This window comes from Pituophis catenifer, unplaced genomic scaffold, assembly GCF_029215685.1.
Source record: "Pituophis catenifer annectens isolate HBS135680 unplaced genomic scaffold, rPitCat1.0.hap2 SCAF_3, whole genome shotgun sequence".
Classification (NCBI taxonomy): Eukaryota; Metazoa; Chordata; class Lepidosauria; order Squamata; family Colubridae; genus Pituophis; species Pituophis catenifer.
This window is the reverse complement of record NW_027256883.1, coordinates 208,686,718-208,706,717: the sequence shown is the minus strand read 5'-3', so window position 1 is coordinate 208,706,717 and position 20,000 is coordinate 208,686,718. Positions and strand designations below refer to the sequence as shown.

Below are 20,000 nucleotides of genomic sequence, written 5' to 3'. Positions count from 1 at the left end.
GGAAAAAAAAGCAAGGCACAGAGCTCACAACCAAGAAACCTGTTGCTAAAATTTACCTCTGGGAACAGCTGATTGGGGGTATTCCGGGAGGCCGATCCACCTGCCAATCAGCTTTTTTCTTATTTTCCTCCCCAAAAAACTAAGGTGCGTCTTATACTCCGATGCGTCTTATACTCCAAAAAATATGGTAAGTATGTCTTTAGAAAATTATACTCAAATTATAATTGGCATAATTTCGGAATTGTACAAATGCTGGAATTGTCCTCTCTTTGCATGCTTGACCATAACATCTAGAAGGTGTCACTGTTTCCATCAAAACTAATATTGGGCCATTGGGCTCCTCCAACCTTCACCATTTAAAATCATGTTTGCAGTATTGTGGCCCACAGACACACATAGAAGAAAAAGGTGGGGGTTGCAATGCTGCTTCTGTCAATTGGATTACCTTTGTCCCTTTTGCCAGTGCTGCTGGTCCTTGATGGCACAATGAACAGAAATCATGAATAAATACATACTAAATGCCTGCCTGCAGTTCCCTTAATCCGAACGTCTCTAAAAATGCTGATCGGATTTTCAATTTCCCTTTCCATCCTAAGGGAAAGTTGCAAACTGTATAAGAAGTTCAGAAAGCATATTGGCAGGCCTCAGGGCTCTAGATATTATTATTATTATTATTATTATTATTATTATTATTATTATTATTATTAATTAATCTTTAGTGAGATTCACAGCCTTTGAGGCTGGTTAATAGCTCAGCAGCTCGAGTCCTAACCAAGGACCTAGGAACTGTTAAGGTATCGTCGGAGGATGTAAGCTGTTCTGAGTAAGGTAGAGTCAAAATGTTCAAGTCCGGCAAATTTAGAATTTCTAAATAGCGGGGTAGCCCTTTGGGTATTGCTCCGAGGGCTCCAATTACAATCGGGACAACACACGATTTCTTTTTCCACAGTCGCTCAACTTCAATTTGCAAGTCCCGGTACTTTGTGATTTTTTCTTGCTGCTTATCTTCAATCCGTGCATCACCAGATATTGCAATGTCAATGAACCATACTATTATTATTATTATTATTATTATTATTATTATTATTATTATTATTATTATTTAATCTTTAGTGAGATTCACAGCCTTTGAGGCTGGTTAATAGCTCAGCAGCTCGAGTCCTAACAAGGACCTAGGAACTGTTAAGGTATTGGCGGAGGATGTAAACTGTTCCGAGTAGGGTGGTTTTTTGTAGAGTCAAAATGTTCAAGTCCGGCAAATTTAGAATTTCTAAATAGCGGGGTAGCCCTTTGGGTATTGCTCCAAGGGCTCCAATTACAATCGGGACAACACACGATTTCTTTTTCCACAGTCGCTCAACTTCAATTTGCAAGTCCCGGTACTTTGTGATTTTTTCTTGCTGCTTATCTTCAATCCGTGCATCACCAGGTATTGCAATGTCAATGAACCATACTATTATTATTATTATTATTATTATTATTATTATTATTATTTTAGAGAATTTAATAAGTGTGCAGGGGAACAATGCTACTTCCCTCCCCAAGGAGAGTCAAAATGGCAAGAGGTCTTCTGATAAATGTTGACTGAACATTAGAATAGTAATCCATGCGAGGCTTGCTAAATGTCCATATTGGCTGCTTGTCATCTTTGAGCCATGCTGCAGAAGACTTGAATAAGGATCCTTATTTGAGATCCTTGTAGACCAAGATCATGGCTTTATCATCATCAAAGCTGGAGGACCATTAGAAGAATCTCTACGTCCCTGTTGTGGCCCGTCAGCGGCGTGTGCAGCTAGTAGCTGATTCCGACAGCGAGGAGGCTGGTGTGGTGCTGCGCCAGCAGCCTGTGCAGCTGGCACTCGAGTCGGACAATGAGGAGGCTGGAGAAGATGTGGTGCCAGAGGCGGGGATTCAGCCAGGGCCTTCAGAACTTCCAGAAGCTCCCATAAGTGAAGAGGAAGAAGAGGAGGAGCCTCTTCTCAATGCACAGGCGCGCAGAGCTGCCAAAAGGCAGGAGTGGCTCCTCAGGAGGAGGTCTCCTCGAGAGTAAGGCTTGGGGCTAATTGGCCACTCCCTTAGCCTATTTAAGGAGGAACGCCGACTGAAGCAATTTGCAGGGAACAACTTCGTTCACTCTCCTTCGCATCTCGATCTTAGTTCTCTGCAAATTGCTTCTGGGCTTTCTGCCAACCATAGTAAGATTACGATTATTTATTCTTTGGATTCTTGTAGGCTGTTAAGAAAGTTAATTAACAGCCTTTGTTTGAAAAAGACTGATTTAATTTAGTAAACTAAGGTTTGTACAGACTTTGTCTGTGCTGCATTCTTTGGGGTCCGTAGCTGGGCCAGAACAGTCTCCACCATTAAAAGCCTGAGACTCTAAAGTCAGTCAAGAGCTCTGGCTCCTTCAGAATGGGTGTGGATGGTCACTATATAGATTGCAGCTGAATATCGAAACGTTGAGTGGTTCTGGGGTGTTGGTGAAAGAACTGTCAGAGTTTGTGGCAGCACATACAGGCAGACGATTAAGCAGGATTCAAAATATTGAAGGCATACAATACCCTTGTAGGTTTTTCCACATTGTAGAGAAGAGAAATAGCAAGTACAAACACAGCACAAAATGGAAGCACAAAATGGAGAAGGCAAAATGGAGGAAGAGAGAAGCTAGTGCCCTCAAGCTTATATACCAGGGGTCCCCAAACTTGGCAGCTTTAAGACTTGTGGACTTCAACTCCCAGAAGTTGAAGTCCACAAGTCTTAAAGCTGCCAAGTTTGAAGATCTCCGTTATATACAGAACAATTAAGCCACACCCAGGCTCCAAACTGTCTCTTATGGTCCCATACAACAAATACTATGTTTCAGTTGCCAAACAGCCCTCATTGTCTGACCTGTTCTGTGCCCTATTCCAGTTCATGAATATACTCTGACAAGAACATCCTTCTATTGTCTTAATTATTGTATTAGTACACTGAGACTGTCAAGCAATGGGACTCATTTGGAGCTATCCAAGGTCCTGTTTGGGGTGTCCTTGGTGCTCTGTGAACTTGATTGTTTTCTTGCAAAACTTTCATTACCAAATGAAACACTGATTATGTTACTTAGTATGGTAATGAAATGCCTAAGAAAACAACCAAGCTCAGAGAGCATCAAGGACCTCACAGTTCAACCCTGAGCTACAAATATTCTCTTCTAAAAGTCCTGTTTCCTATTGTGCTTTGCTTGGTCTTCTGTTGTCCTAAGTTTCCTTGTAGATATGTTGGGAGAACCTGGCCTGGTGGCATAGCTGATTAAGCACTGTTACAGTGCACCAGCTGCCTGCAATTACTGCAAGTTCAAATCTCGCCAAGCTCAAGGTTGACTGAGCCTTCCATCCTTTCTAAGGTAGGTAAAATGAGGACCCAGTTTGTGGGGGCAATAAGCTGACTTTATATAAATATACACAAGTATGAAGGCTATTGCTTAACACATTGTAAGCCGCCCTGAGTCTCTGGAGAAGGGCAGCATATAAATCCAAAAAAAATAATAATACATGATTCTGTGAATTCTGTCAACTTCCCACTCCAATGGATTAATTCAATAAAAACACACAATAATGCAAGCACATAGTATAATGAGAAGACGAATAAATCCATTGGAAAGTTGCAGGTAATAAGGTCTAGGAATGGGCTTACAGGCCTCACTGAACCAAAGTTTTAAACTAACATAATTACAAAATGTACCAGACATATTTGTAATATGTGCTGACTTGTGTGCTGCATTTTCTGCAAAGTATGTACTTGTACGGATATATTTAGAGCAGGAAGAAATTGAGACGGTGGGAAATGAGGAACTGAAAGTAACAAGTGACTGAGAGCTTCAAATGTACAGGGGTGTTTACAGAAAGTGACGGTCAGTAAGAAAGTAAGAAAGAACAAGGAAGTGAAACTATGGAATGCATATGTCAGTAAAAAAGAAGGTATAAGACAGGGGTCAGCAACCTGCGGCTCCAGAGCTGCATGTGGCTCTTTGGGCCCTTTGCTGTGGCTCCCTGTCAGGTGATCCCACCACTGGCTGACCCCACCCCTCACCCTACCCTCCCAGTCACTCCTCTCCTGGCCTGAGAACGTAAGGGTGACAGCGGGGGATGGGGAAGCGGCTAGGGCAGAGACAGAAAGATACAGAGAGAGGCGGAGATAGAGAGACATAAAGAGATACAGAGAGAGGGGGGAAGAGGGGGGGAGAGAGGGAAGGAGGAGGAGAGAGAGAGATGTCAAAAGGATTTTGTGGTTCCTGGTGTTTTTTAACAACTGGTTCTCTGCCCTAATGACTGGCTGGGTAGGCATGGCTGGGGGGGTCATGTGACTGGTGGAAGTGAGTGACATCGAGTTGGCCACACCCACCCAAGTTTTGTGGCTCCCGGTGTTTTCTTTTCTGTGGGAAACGGGTCCAAATGGTTCTTTGAGTATTTAAGGTTGCAGACCCCTGGTATAAGAAATGTGGCTTGAGATGGGAATGGGTCCTTTGCCCAATAGGAGTCCTTGTAGGACCTGCTATGTGTCATTGGACCCCCATTGCAATGGTTTAATAATGTAAGTTTTATTGTGAAATTGCATTGCTGTGTTGGCTATTCATGTTCCAAATTGCTCATGAAATAAACATCTGAATCTTAGTAAAGTAAAATTTATTGCGTGTGGTTTGTCTGTGTCCCTCTTTATTGGGATATTTTTTATGACCAATGCTTATGGAAAGATAATTCATTTGCAGTCAAACGTCCTTAATTATTTTCTCTTTTTACCTTGTTTTCCGGGTTAATTGGATATCTCTGTAGAGAGTGTAGGTGTGAGTGCCTAAGAAGATGTAAGGTTCCATAGCAACCCCCTTGATGGAGGCATACTCCTTGTCCATCAATCCAAAGGCCTCCATCATGTCAAAACCTGTGAAAAGGAGACCATATTGATCATGTAAACTCGTAATTCCTAATCTCATGAATTTTAAAATTTGTGGACTTCAACTCCCAGAATTCCTGTTCTGCCCCAGCTACGGACTCCAAAGAACGCAACACACACAAAGTCTGTACAAACCTTAGTTTACTAAATTAAGTCAGTCTTTTTCAAACAAAGGCTGTTAATTAACTTTCTTAACAGCCTATAAGAATCCAAAGAATAAATAATCGTAATCTTACTATGGTTGGCAGAAAGCCCAGAAGCAATTTGCAGGAAACTGATAAGAGAACTAAGATCAAGACACGAAGGAGAGTGAACGAAGTTGTTCCCTGCAAATTGCCTCAGTCGTCGTCCTTCCTTAAATAGGCTAAGGGAGTGGCCAATTAGCCCTTACTCTCAAGGAGACCTCCTCCTAAGGAGCCACTCCTGCCTTTTGGCAGCTCTGCGCGCCCGTGCATCGAGAAGAGGCTCCTCCTCTTCTTCCTCTTCACTTATGGGAGCTTCTGAAGGCCCTGGCTGAATCCCCGCCTCTGGCACCACATCTTCTCCAGCCTCCTCATTGTCTGATTCGAGTGCCAGCTGCACAGGCTGCTGGCGCAGCACCACACCAGCCTCCTCGCTGTCGGAATCAGCTACTAGCTGCACAGGCCGCTGATGGGCCACAACAATTCCCCAGTCAGCATGTAATGGAAGGAACAGGTTTCCAAACATTGAAAATGATTTATACTAGTGTTTCTCAACCACAATAACAGGATAACATAGTCGAAAGGGACCTTGGAGGTCTTCTAGTCCAACCCGCTATTTAGCAGTAAACCCTATGCCAATTCAGACAAATCATTGTCCAATTTCTTCTTAAAAACCTTCAGTGTCAGAGCATCCACAACTTCTGGAGGCAAGTTGTTCCACTAATTCATTGTTCTGTCAGGAAATTTCTCCTTAGTTCTAAGTTGCTTCTCTCCTTGATTAGTTTCCATTCTTGCGTCTTGTCCTGTTTTCAAGTGCTTTGGAGAATAGCTTGACTCCCTCTTCTTTGTGGCAGCTCCTGAGATATTGAAACACTGCTATCATGTCTCCCCTAGTCCTTCTTTTCATTAAACAAGACATACCCAGTTCCTGCAACCTGTTCTTCATATGTTTTAGCCTCCAGTCCCCTAATCATCTTTGTTGCTCTTCTCTGCACTCTTTCTAGAGTCTCCACATCTTTTTTGTATTGGGGTAACCAAAACTTGATGCAATGTTCTGAGTGTGGCCTTACCAAGACATTATAAAGTGATATTAAACTTCATGTGATCTTGATTCTATCCCTCTGTCAATGCAGCCTAAAACTGTATTGGCTTTTCTAGTTGCTGCAGCACACTTCTGGCTCATACTTAAGTGGTTGTCCACGATAATTCCTAGATCCCATTTGCAGTTACCCTAACCCTAACCCTGGCAAATTTAGAATGTCTGGACTTTAACTCCCAGCATGCTTGCTGGGGAATTCTGGGAGCTGAAGTCCAGACATTGTAAGGTTATTAAGGTTCAGAAACACTAATATAAATATTGCAAAAGCAGATGGGGGAGGGATTTTAGAAGTGCCCATCAGGGGCGGGTTTCAAAAACCGTCACTACCGGTTTGCTCGTAGGCACTCGTGTACATGTGCAGAAGCGTCCGGGCGGGTGGGCGGAGTCTCCTGCCACTGCTGCTACCGGTTCGATCGACCCGGGGCGAACTGGTAGCAACCCACCACTGGTACCCATGTTTTATTTATTTATTTATTTATTTATTTATTTATTTATTTATTTATTTATTATCGGACTTATATGCCGCCGTTTCTCCACAAGGACTCAGGGCGGCTCACAGCAATAAACAACAACAAGTCCAATTAAAATTCAACAATAAAAACTAAAATTCCCATTAAAACCCCATTCAGTCCAGGCCAGCTTGGTGAAACAGCCATGTTTTAAGGTCACGGCGAAAGGAGCGAAGGTCGGGGGCTACCCAGAGCTCCAAGGGGAGCTGATTCCAGAGGGTAGGTGCACCCACAGAGATCTACTGCTTCATCTGATAACCCTTTAAAGAGCCACTGACAAAGAAGACCCTTGATCATTCCGCTAGCTCAGTCTGGATTTTTCTGACACTACAGATAAAAAGCCAACTGTCTCATCGGCACTAAAAGTAGCATTTCTCAGGAGGAAAAAAAGAATAAGTCTGCACACACAGAGATTCGCTGTGGGTCTGCAGATCATCCTAGAGACCTTAGCAAAATGCACAGGTTTGCACTCGGGAGACTGTGCGTGAATCAGCCGTAAACTTCCTTGCCATTAAATTGCATCAGATCACACACTGCAATGAACAAGGTTGGTTGCCTGCTGCCCCATTTTTGCACACCATCTGCCTCCTTCTCTTTTTAAATTGCTAAGCAGGGTTGACTTTGGTGAATACATATTCTTCCAGAGGAGGAGGAGGAGGATGGGGAGGGAGGGAGGGAGGAAAGGACGGAAGGAAGGAAGAAAGAGAGAGAGAGAGAGAGAGAGAGAGAGAGAGAGAGAGAGAGAGAGAGAGAGAGAAAAGAAAGAAAGAAAGAAAGAAAGAAAGAAAGAAAGAAAGAAAGAAAGAGAAAATGAATACATACTATTCTTCCATAGAAGGAAGAGGAGGATGATAGGGGAGGGAGGGAGGGAGGGAGGGAGGGAGGGAGGGAGGGAGGGAGGAAGGAAGGAAGGAAGGAAGGAAGGAAGGAAGGAAGGAAGGAAGAAGGAAGGAAAGAAATGAATACATATAATATTCTTCCATAGAAGGAGAAGGAAAAGGAACAGAGGGAAGGGAAGGGAAGGGAAGGGAAGGGAAGGGAAGGGAAGGGAAGGGAAGGGAAGGGGAAGGGAAGGGAAGGGAAGGGAAGGGAAGGGAAAGGAAGGGAAGGGAGGCAGGAAAGGAGGGAAGGAAGGAAGGAAAGAAGGAAGGAAGGAAGGAAGGAAGGAAGGAAAAGAGAAAAAGAAAAGAAAAGAAAAGAAAAGAAAAAAGAAAAGAAAAGAAAAGAAAAGAAAAAAGAAAAGAAAAGAAAAGAAAAGAAAAGAAAAGAAAAGAAAAGAAAAGAAAATGCATTTTTGAACCAGGGAACATATTCTCTAACATATGAATCACTTTGTGAAGCCTTCAACGCAACCAGACTTTGCCATCAAGAAATCCGCCCTTCCTTCTGTCTTTGTTTCTCCATCTGAATTTATGGAAAAGCTGAAGCTGGGGACGAGCAAGAAAGGAGGAAGAATCGTGAAACAGGCATGTTTAAAAACATTTCAATTATTATTTTTCCATCTGCCAGCTTGATCGCTACAGCTTCATTTCTGATGATTATCTTGAAGACTGACGTCAATCGAAGGAGGGGATGTCCTGGTTTCGAATAATTCAAATGCTGGCTGAGTTCAATTTAGTAGAAGCCCCCAGCCATGCAATCTCCTCATCGAAATTTCATTTGCACCAAACTATTATAAAAACATGCAAAAATAAGTGAGGCACTGCATGTGAACAATATGGCTGGTGTAATACAGGTAGTCCTCGACTTACGACCACAATTGAGGCCAAAATTTCTGTTGAGTAAAGCGAGACATTGGTTAAGTGAATTTTGACCCATTATACAACTTTTCTTGCCACAGTTGTTAAGTGAATCACTGCAGTCAATAAGTTAGCAACCTGGTTGTTAAGCGAATCTGGCTTCCCCATTGACTTTTGCTTGTCAAAAGGCTGCAAAACATGTGACCTTGGGACACAGCAACGGTCTCCCTTCCCGAGCACCTGAATTTTGATCACATGATCATGGGGGATGCTACCAAGGCCGTAATTCTGAAAAAATGGTCAAAAAAATACTTTTTTCAGTGCCGTTGTAACTTTGAAGGGTCATTAAGTGAACTGCTGTAAGTCGAGAACCACCTGTACCCTGTTTCCCCCAAAATAAGACATCCCCTGATAATAAGCCCAATCGGGCTTTTGAGCACATGTGTTGTGTCCCGTCAGCAGCCTGCGCAGCTAGTAGCTGATTCCAACAGCGAGGAGGCTGATGTGGTGCTGCGCCAGCAGCCTGTGGAGCTGGCACTCGAGTCAGACAATGAGGAGGCTGGAGAAGATGTGGTGCCAGAGGCGGGGATTCAGCCAGGGCCTTCAGAAGCTCCCATAAGTGAAGAGGAAGAAGAGGAGGAGCCTCTTCTCGATACATGTGGCTCTTCAGGAGGAGGTCTCCTGAACGAATGGTTGTAAGTGTTGTGGCCCATCAGCGGCCTGTGCAGCTAGTAGCTGATTCAGACAGTGAGGAGGCTGGTGTGGTGCTACGCCAGCAGCTGGCACTCGAGTTGGACAATGAGGAGGCTGGAGAAGATGTGGTGCCAGAGCCAGGGCCTTCAGAACCTCCAGAAGCTCTCATAAGTGAAGAGGAAGAAGAGGAGGAGCCTCTTCTCGATGCACAGGTGCACAGAGCTGCCAAAAGGCAGGAGTGGCTTCTCAGGAGGAGGTCTCCTCGAGAGTAAGGCTTGGGGCTAATTGGCCACTCCACTAGCCTACTTAAGGAAGGACAACGACTGATGCAATTTGCAGGGAACAACTTCGTTCATATTCCTTCGCATCTAGATTCCAGAAACGTTTGATTCGGCTCTTGTTTCTCTCTTGTCAGTTTTCCTGCAAATTGCTTCTGGGCATTCTGCCAACCACAGTAAGATTACGGTTATCTGAAATACTGTACCTCAGAATTGGATTCTTGTCGGCTGTTAATGAAGTTAAATTGTTCAGAAAAGACTGGTTTAAACTGTACTTGTGTTCGAACAACTACTAAGAAAGCTCATTAGTAGTCTTTAATTAGTAAACTAAGGTTTGTATGGACTTTGTGTGTGCTGCATTCTTTGGGGTCCGTAGCTGGGGCAGAACAGCATGGCAATAAGGCCAAGCACTTATTTCAGGATTAAAAAAAATATAAGACAGGGTCTTAGTTTCGGGGAAACACGGTAGTTGCAACAGGCAGTGCTGGATGACTTTCTGGATTTTATTTTATTTTTCTTTCCAGTCGAAGGAAAATAAAAGATAAAGGCATATTCACTAGAGGAAGGTTTCTGTTGGATTTCCTGGTAGGTTGACATACTCAGTGGGAGGTCAATGCAGTGACTGCATCGAGTATTTTTAACCAGATATTTTGGTGCAATCAAAGAATTTTAAGGAGGGAAAACAATTCCTCCAGGAATCTTCAAAGTAGTGCTGGAAGCTCTAATTATCAGTGACATTTTTGTAAAAAAAAATGACTTCTTATCAAGAAGCTTATGAGATAGTACCGTCAGCAAGTGGATGAAGCTAACTGAGAGCAAGAATAGGTCTGTTATAGGCTTGGAGGTAGCAATAGCAATAGCACTTAGATTTATATACCGCTTTATAGTGCTTTATAGCCCCCTCTAAGTGGTTTACAGTTGGCGTATTGCCCACAACAATCTGGCTCCTCATTTTACCAACCTCGGAAGGACAGAAGGCTGAGTCAACCTTGAGCCGGTGAGAATCGAACTCCTGGCAGTGGGCAGAGTTAGCCTGCAATATTGCGTTCTAACCACTGCAACACCAGGGCTCAAGGTAGCAATAGCGATAGCATTTAGGTTTATATACCCACCCCAAAGTGCTTTCACAAACAACTATATTTGCTTAGAGGGAGTGCTCGACATACGGCTGCAGCTGAGCCCAACATTTCCATCGCTAAGCAAGGCAGGTGTTGCGGCGGTTTTGCCCCACTTTACCGCACCTTTTTTGCCACCGTTGTTAAACAAATCGCTGCAGTTAAGTAAGTTAGTAAGGAGCCGGGGTGGCACGGTGGTTCGAATGCGGTATTGCAGGCTAACTCTGCCTGCTGCCAGGAGTTCGATCCTGAGCGGCTCAAGGTTGACTCAGCCTTTCGTCCTTCCAAGGTGGGTAAAATGAGGACCCAGATTATTGGGGGCAATAGGCTGACTCTGTAAACTGCTTAGAGAGGGCTGTAAAGCACTGTGAAGCAGTATATAAGTCTAAGTGCTATTGGTATTGATAGGTTGGGTATCATGTGACCTAAAGGGCTGTCATTTGGCACTATATTGTCAATCACTTTATGTTATCTATCCTTGTGGTTTCCTTCATAAAACACAGGAGTGGTTTACCACTGTCTCCTTCTGCATAAGATGAAAGCATGTTTTTATCAATATCACTAAAGGGATCTTCCACTGCCAGCATCTTCATATATTGCTGTTGCTGTATATATTTATTTATCTGTTTGATTTATTTTATTCTGCCTTTCTTACTTCATATGTAATTCAAACATATCTAATACTCCTTCTTTGTCCTGTTTTCCCCACAATAACAACCATGTGAGATGGGGTGGGCTGAGAAAGAATAACTGGCCCAAAGGCACGCAGATGGCTTTCATGCCCAAGGCAGGACTATAACTCACGGTCTCCTGGTGGTTGGCCCAAAGTCACCCAGCTGGCTTTCATGCCTTAAGATGGGACTAAGACTCACAGTCTCCTGGTGATTGGCCCCAAATTACCCAGCTGCCTTTCATGGCTATGGTAGGACTAGAACTCACCATCTCCTGGTGGTTGGCCCAAAGTCACCCAGCCAGCTTTCTTGCCTGAGGCAGAACTAGAACTCACTGTCTTCTAGTCATTGCTTCAAAGTCATCTAGCTGGCTTTCATGGCTAAGGCAGGACTAGAACTCACCGTCTCCTGGTGATTGGCCCAAAGTTACCCAGCCAGTTTTCATGGCTAAGGGAGGACTAGAATTCACAATCTCCTGGTTTCTAGGCCAGCATATTAACCAGCATATACACCAAGTTCTCTGCTTGCTTTAGCTGGGATAACCTTCATGCATTGAGCGACCCTGCTGGAATTATAAATAGTACTCTTGGCATAGACTTTATTATTTATTGATTTGTCAGTTTTTTTAAACCATTTCTCCTTAGCTCATCCCTTCCAGAAACACACACACACACTCATGCACACATACCCCATGGTAAGGCATCACGGAAAGATTTTGGGTTGAAGAATAAAAATGGCTTTGGATTCATATTAAGCCTCCTCCACTTCTAAAACAATATTATATGATGCTTGCCACATTTCCCAACATAGTCTACTTATGCAAGCACTTTATTAACTAAGGATGTTAACTTTGGTGTTTTAATACCCTAGATCAATAGTTCTCAACCTTTTCTTCACCATGGACCCCCCCCCCCCGCAAATACTTTTTATGGAAGAAATATTTGGGTTAGATAGGAAAGATGTAGACAGAGACTAAGACCCAAGGGAGGAGTTTGGGAGGCAAGTCAAAAAACAAATAAGAATGGAAATACTAAAGCGGGCAAAAGATGATGGTTAGAAAGGGAATGCTGTTTAATATAAGATTGGCTTTACTAAGAGCTAGAATAAAGGTAGAAACAAGGGGGAATATTACTAAACATATTTTTATATAATATACTAAAAGTAATAGCTAGATATAAAGATTACACATTGAAAGATGATATCACAATGTACGTTTAAATAATATTGTGATTGTTACTGAAATGGCGCAACTAAACAACTAAACAATGAAGGAACACACTCTAATACAAATATGTATAATAACACCACAATTACATAAGTATGATTAATGTAACAAATATTATTAATATTACTATTTTTATTTGTATTTAAATGAATGATACCCAGATGCCTCACTGTTCATATAATGATATTGATGTATATCCAAATTTTTTTTAAAAAAATACTTTTTGTGGTCATGGACCATGGCCATGGACCCCCTAAGACTTAACTCAAGATTTAAATCATATTTTTTCAAGCTTTCGTGGACACCCCCCCCCCGTGACGACATTGCAGCCCTCCAGAGGTCCAAGGACCTCAGGTTCAAAACCACTGGTCTAGCTCTTTGAGGGAGCAAACAGGAAGAAGAACTTATTCTTTGTAATCAAAGAACAAGCTACAAGGCCTACCTTGTATGGGGCCATCCGTAGAGCGAAGCGAAGGGCAGCCTGCAGAAGGACAGAGAATAGGGAAGGATGAAGAGGCAGGAAACAATCGACAGATATTTGAAATTTGCAGAGAAGAGCGGTGTGTAATAAAAGCATCTTTCACATGGGACAATGTTATTTATTTTGGAAATGAAACCTCTGCAAGAAAACCACCAAGCTAAGAAAGCACCAAGGACCCCACAGTTCGACCCTGAGCTCCAGAGATTCTCTTGCATCTATGGGAAGAATGTATATAAATTTATATAACTACATTAGAAATATTGTACAGGGAATCATAGGTTAACCAACCCAGGTCTCCAACAAAGTTACGGATTACAGCAGGGGTGGGCTTCAAAAATTTTAGCAAGGGTTCTCAGCCCGGTTGCTGAGTGGGCACGGCCATGGTGGGCGTGGCCTAGTCAACCTCCTGCACCACAGCAGGGTGGGTGGGTTTGCCGTCCCCGGGATCCAGGGGCATTCCTAGAGCCTCTGAGAGGGCGAAAATGGCCTCCCCAGGCTCCGGAGGCCCTCTGGAGGCCGGAAATAGGCCTGTTTCTGGCCTTCCTGAACTTCTGGTAAGCCTGTTTTTCACTCTCCCGGAGCCTCCAAGTGTGCTCTGCACTTACCTGAATCCAAAACGGGACTCCTGGGAGGGGCAGGACAGGGTGGGCAGGGCCAGCCAGAAGTAGGATTTGGGGGTTCTCTGAACTGCACAGAATCTTAGCTAGAGGTTTTCCCGAACCCTTACGAACCCCCAGCAGCCCACCCCTGGATTACACCCTCCAAAATCCTTTAAACTTACAGTACCTTAAAAAATAAGAATTAATTAAACACTTATTACAAATTACAAACACACACAAGCAAGTGCACAAAACTGAATTAATACAATGTAGACATTGCTCACAGTTTGAAAAGAATAGACCCAATCCACATCGCTTGATTTAATCAACCACTTCTCCAGGTCTACACATCCATGCCCTTCACACCCCACAAAACCCATACCAAGGACAAGCTCCCCTATAAAACAGCCCTGTTGTACCCCATTTTTTCTGTAGCTATCCCCACAGGCTAGCCTCTTTGTTTTGGAGGAATAAATAAATGTCCTTTTCTCGCAGCTGTCTGGATTTATTTTGATTTGTTCTCGCACAACCCCAGCTTGAGCTGGAACCCCAAATCATTCTTCTGACATATTTAGTCCTACTTACCTCTACCTCAAACTTTATCTACCTCTAAAGCAGTGTTTCCTCAACCTCAGAACTCATGGATGGACTTCAACTCCCAGAATGCCCCAGTCAATACGTTGAGGAGTAGAGAAGGAGGTGTCCAATCTTGCTATTTTGCTGCTATTACTTCTTCCATCATAGAGATTCCTCATTCCACCTTCTTGGTTTGTCAACTTTTTCTGGGGGGTTTTTGTGGGGTTTTTTTTGAAGAGGGGCAATTACAGCTGCCACAGCAAACATTTTGTGTCTGCTTAGTTTCCTGACTGTTCATTTCCTATTTCTAATTGCCTCTGTGTTTATTAGATTCCCCATTGCAAAATACGGCTTTTACTATGAAGCCAAATCTTTGTTTAACCCACAAAGAAATTCTAGCCACCACAAAGACTCCATGAGTAATTGTCCTGACGTATTCTATTAATTATCAGGGTAAAGAAGAAAAAACACTTCCCCTTTGTTTGTTTCAACGTCAAATCTATTGCGGGAAATAGAATGAGTTGTTTAGCGTAAAAACACAACCGTTTCAACTTGTCCCTGTATTGGGACCCTCCTGCCTTCCATTTTTTAAATTCATCCTTTGTAGGACAGGAAACATGGTACCAACCAGACATTACAAAGGTAGAGTTAAAGGCGCTTTGATGGATAGTTCTCCATTTGAATAGACTGAGCCACAAAAGATGCCTTCAGAAACCAAAACATTATATTTAACAGACAGTCCTTGACTTATGACCACAATTGAGCCCAAAATTTCCATTGTTAAGCAAGACAATTGTTAAATGAGCTTACGACTTTTCTTGCCACAGTTGCTAAAAAAAAGTAAGACCGCCTCGAAAATAAGCCCAAGTGCTTATTTTCAAGTCTAAAAGAAAATAAGACTCAGTCTTATTTTCTGAGAAAAACGGTAGGCAAGCAATTGCATGGGAAAACCAGAGTTGGTTTTGTTTTTTCAGTACCAATATGGTGTTTCCAATAAAGTTTTACTTTTCGGAATTAAAAGCTCCCAAGAGAGTTTCCTTGATTTGGGTTCACTAGTTGGACAGTTGACATCGGAAAATGGTCGTAAGTCAATTTTTTCAGTGCTGTTTTATTTATTTATTTATTTATTTATTTATTTATTTATTTATTTATTTATTTATTTATTTATTTATTTATTAAATTTATATACCGCCCTATTCCTGAGGGACTCAGGGCGGTGAACAGCGAACAATAAAAAACATGTAATACAAACGTTAAAAAACCAATTAAAATATACTAAACACTCTGGTCCTAGATAATTCAAGACATCCCAGTTTAAAACAAAATCAAAAGCAATATAAAGGGAAAGTTAGGCCAGGCCGGCCTGCTGAAACAGGAATGTTTTGAGAGCATGGCGGAAAGTGCGCAGATCCGGAATCCTCCGTATCTCTGGGGAGAGCTTGTTCCAGATGGTGGGTGCCCCCACAGAAAAGGCTCTCCCCCTGGGGGCCGCCAGTCGACACTGTTTGGCTGACGGCACCCTGAGAAGCCCCTCTCTATGGGAGCGTACTGGGCAGTGAGAGGCTATTGATGGCAGAAGGCGGTCTCGTAAATACCCTGGTCCTAAGCCATGGAGCGCTCTAAAGGTGGTAACTAAGACCTTGAAGCGCACCCGGAAGACCACAGGGAGCCAGTGCAGCTCGCGCAGGAGGGGAGCCACATGGGAGCACCATGCTGCTCCCATAACTACCCGCGCGGCCGCATTCTGGACCAGCTGGAGCCTCCGGGTGCTCCTCAAGGGGAGCCCCATGTAGACAGCATTACAGTAGTCCAGACGTGAAGTGACGAGGGCATGAGTGACCTTATTTAATGAGTCCCGATCCAGAAAGGGTGGCGAATCAGGCGAACCTGATAAAAAGACCTCCCGGCCACAGCCGTCAAGTGTTCTTCTAAAGACAGCCGTGAGTCCAAGAGGACGCCTAAGTTGCGAACCCTCTCCGTGGGGGGCAATGACTCGTCCCCAATAGTCAGTGATGGCACCAACTGACTATATCGGGACGTCGGAAACCACAGCCACTCAGTCTTGGATGTGTTGAGCCTGAGTCTGTTCCTCCCCATCCAGATCCGTACAGCCTCCAGGCACCGGGACATCACTTTAAGGGCACCATTGGGGTGGTCCGGGGTGGAGATGTATAGCTGAGTATCAGCATACTGATGATACTTCACCCCAAAACCATGGATGATCTCACCCAGCGGCTTCACATAAATGTTGAACAGAAGGGGTGAGAGAACCGACCCCTGTGGCACCCCACATACATGTTTTAACTTGAACAGTCACAAATGAATGGTGGTGAGTTGCCAACTACCTATCTTTCAGTGGTGGGTTCCTCACAGTTCGGCCCAGTTCGGCCGAGCCGGTAGCGGTGACGATATGACGTGTCATATCTGTTGAACCTGTTTAAACTCTTGCCATCGGGCTTCAAAGGGCCACCCTACAGCTGATCAGTGTTAAAAGGCAGCTGGTGGTAGACCAGTGCGCTCCAAAAACAAATGGGTAGACCGGTGCCTCCAAAAACAAATGGGTAGACCGGAACGCTCCAAGAACAAATGGGTAGACCGGTACAGCTCTGCAAGCAGTTAAAAGCCTGGTAGACCAGTACCTCTGCTAAATCCTAAAGAATTGTCACATGACCATCAAACCACGCCCACAAAATAAGCCACGCCCACAGAACTAGTAGTAAAAAAATTTAGAACCCACCCCTGCTATGTTTGCTTCTCAATCAGCCCAAGGGCTAGGCCCAAAGGCAGAAAATGTGGTATTTATTTGAAAAAAAATCAAAGATACCTGTGAAAAAAAGAAAAATACTCAAGAGGATATTTCCCTTTGTGAAATCCACATTGAGTCTGCTTCAAGCGTATCATCACCGCTGTCATTTCAAAAGAGTAGTTCAAAGCTTCTTTTAAATCTAACAGTGAACATAGAATCATAGAGTTGGAAGGTATCTGAGAGCTCAGTTTATTTTATTTATTTTATTTTATTTTATTTTATTTATTTGATTTGTATACCGCCCTACTCCCGAAGGACTCAGGGCGGTGAACAGCCAACAATAAAATACATAAATACACAAAATTTAAAAACCCGATAAAATCAAATTAAACTTTTTGGCCCAGACAAATTAAAATACCCCAATAATTTAAAAGCAGATTAAAATTTACATATTTAAAAAGGGAAGAGATCAGGCCAAGCCCGCTTGATGGAATAAAAAGGTCTTCACAGCACGGCGGAAGGAGCGCAGATCCGGGATCCTCCGTATCTCCGGGGGGAGCTCATTCCAGATGGTAGGTGCCCCCACAAAGAGTTAGCCCAACTCTTTATTCAACGCATGACCCATTAGAGCAGTGTTTCCCAAACATAGTGGTAGAATAACAGAATTGGAAAGGACCTTGGAGGACTTCTAGTCCAACCTCCTGCTCAGGCAGGAGACTCTATCCAGGGGTGTCAAACTGGTGGCCTGTGGGCCGGATGCATCATGCACAGGCCATGCCCACCCCGGCTCCGCAAAGGCAAAAAACGTCACAATACATCAAGTGACGTCATGGGACGTGATCAAGTTTGACACCCGTGCCCTATATCATTCCAGACAAGTGGCTGTCCAGTCTCCAGAAAAAAAAAGAGCCTTGGTAGTACAGTGGTCTAAGGCACCCTGTTATTAAGCTGGTTATTAAGACCAGATGCCTGCAATTAGTGCAGGTTCGAATCTCGCCAAGGCGCAAGGTTGACTCAGCCTTCCATCCTTTCTAAGGTAGGTAAATTGAGGACCCAGTTGTGGGGGCAATAAGCTGACTTTGTATAAATATACAAAAGGATGAAGGCTATTGCTTAGCGCATTGTAAGCCGCCCTGAGTCTCCGGAGAAGGGCGGCATATAAATCAAATTAAAAAAAAAAAAAAAACCTCCAGGGATGAAGCAGCCACAACTTCTGAAGACAAGCCGTTCTACTGGGTAGTTGATCAAACTGTCAGGAAATTCCTCCTTAGTTCTAGGATGGTTCTCTCGATTGGTTTCCACCCATTGTCAACATATAGAACAGTGAAGTTCCAGAATAGTAACAGAATCTTGACAGAGTTCCTCTCTGCCTTGTCTCGTATGAAACAGAATCAAGGTGGAGTTATTTTTATGGGGGTTTTCTTATGCTTCTCACTTTAACAGAACATCAGAGATCAAAGGGACCTTGGAGATCTTTTAGTCCCGTGATTGTGAACCTATGGCACGCGTGCCAGAGGTGACACGCAGAGCCCTTTCTGTGGGCATGTGCACCACTGCCAGCTGGCCTTTGGGTTTCTGGCGCTCCGGCACGCGCATTCCAGTTTGGGCACTCAGTGCCGAAAAGGTTCGCCATCACTGTTCTAGTCTAATCCCCTGCTCAGGCAGAAAACCTGATACCATTTCAGACAAATGGTTATCCAGTCTCTTCTTAAAAACTTCCAGTGTTGGAGCATTCACAACTTCTGGAGGCAAGTCCTTCCACGGATTAATTGTTCTCACTCTCAGGAAATTTCTCCTTAGTTCTAAATTGCTTCTCTCCTTGATTAGTTTCCACCCATTGTCCTGCCTTCAGGTGCTTTGGAGAATAAGTTGACCTCCTTTTCTTTGTGGCAGCCCCTTAAATATTGGACGACTGCTATCGTATCACCCTGAGTTCTTCTCTTTGTTAGATTAGACCAGGGGTCCCCAACCCCCCAGTCGATGGATCAGACTAGTCCACGGCATGCCAGAAACCGGGCCATGCAAACATGCTAAGCCCCATCTGTGAGAAGCAGGCAGCACATGAAACCAAACACACACACACACAGTCCACAGAAAAACCTCTCTCCATGGAACCCTGGGGCCCAAAAGGTTGGGGGCCACTGGACTAGACGAAGAGTGCAGCGAACTAAGTGCTGTTATGTAGCACTTGGCTGCCAGCTGCCTGCAATTAGTGCGAGTTCAAATCTCACCAGGCTCAAGGTTGACTCAGCCTTCCATCCTTCCGAGGTAGGTAAATTGAGGACCTGGATTGTGGGGGCAATAAGCTGGCTTTGTAGAAACACTGCTTATGGGGGGGGGGCAAAAGCCCTAATAAGCAGGTATATACAAAAGAATGAAGGCTATTGTTATAAGTGCATTGTAAGCTGCCCTGAGTCTTCTGAGGAGGGCGGCATATAAATTGAACTAATAAATAATAAATAGACATACCCAGTTCCTTCAACCCTTCTTCATGTCTGTGGACTTCAACTTCCACAATTCCCATCAATGGCCATGGTGGCTGGGGAATTCTGGGATTTGAGTTCATACACCTGGAAATTGCCAAGCTTTGGAACCACTGCAATACAGCATCACTAACTGGTCAACTTCCTAACTACTGTTTGAGTTCTCTACCAGGGAAGGAGAAGGCAGTGAAGACTCATCCCCATGCATGAGAAGAAACAGTTTCCTGGGGCAGTCTTTTCCACTGGCTAACAGTTTCTACAAAAATTACAGGCAGTCCTCTACTTACAGCAGTTCATTTAGAGACTGTTTGAAGTTATAATGACCCTGAAAAAAGTGACATACGACTGTTTTTGACACTTATGACCATTGCACCACTCCTGCGGTCACGTGATCAGAATTCAGATGCTTGGCATCTGGCATGTACTTGTTATGGCGGTTGTATGTTCCGGGATCACACGATCCTCTTTTGCGACCTTCTGATAAGCAAAGTCAAAGAGGAAGCCAGATTTACTTAACAATCCTCTTTCTTTCTTTCTTTCTTTCTTTCTTTCTTTCTTTCTTTCTTTCTTTCTTTCTTTCTTTTTCTTTCTTTCCTTCTTTCTTTCTTTCTTTCTCTCCTTCCTTTCTTTCTCTCCTTCCTTTCTTTCTTTCCTTCTTTCTTTCTTTCCTTCTTTTTT

At 43.7% G+C, this 20,000-nt stretch overlaps 1 protein-coding gene across 1 annotated transcript in view; it reads right to left on the bottom strand.

Moving 5' to 3' along the window:
• COL20A1 (collagen type XX alpha 1 chain) overlaps window positions 1-20,000 on the bottom strand; it is a 210,074-nt gene that overhangs the window by 83,346 nt on the left and 106,728 nt on the right. The window contains exons 22-23 of the mRNA XM_070941127.1: window positions 12,880-12,918; window positions 4,776-4,914 (exon numbers count right to left, since the gene is read on the bottom strand). Of these exons, the coding sequence (XP_070797228.1) occupies window positions 4,776-4,914; window positions 12,880-12,918 (178 nt within the window). The remainder of the gene's footprint in view (window positions 1-4,775; window positions 4,915-12,879; window positions 12,919-20,000) is intronic.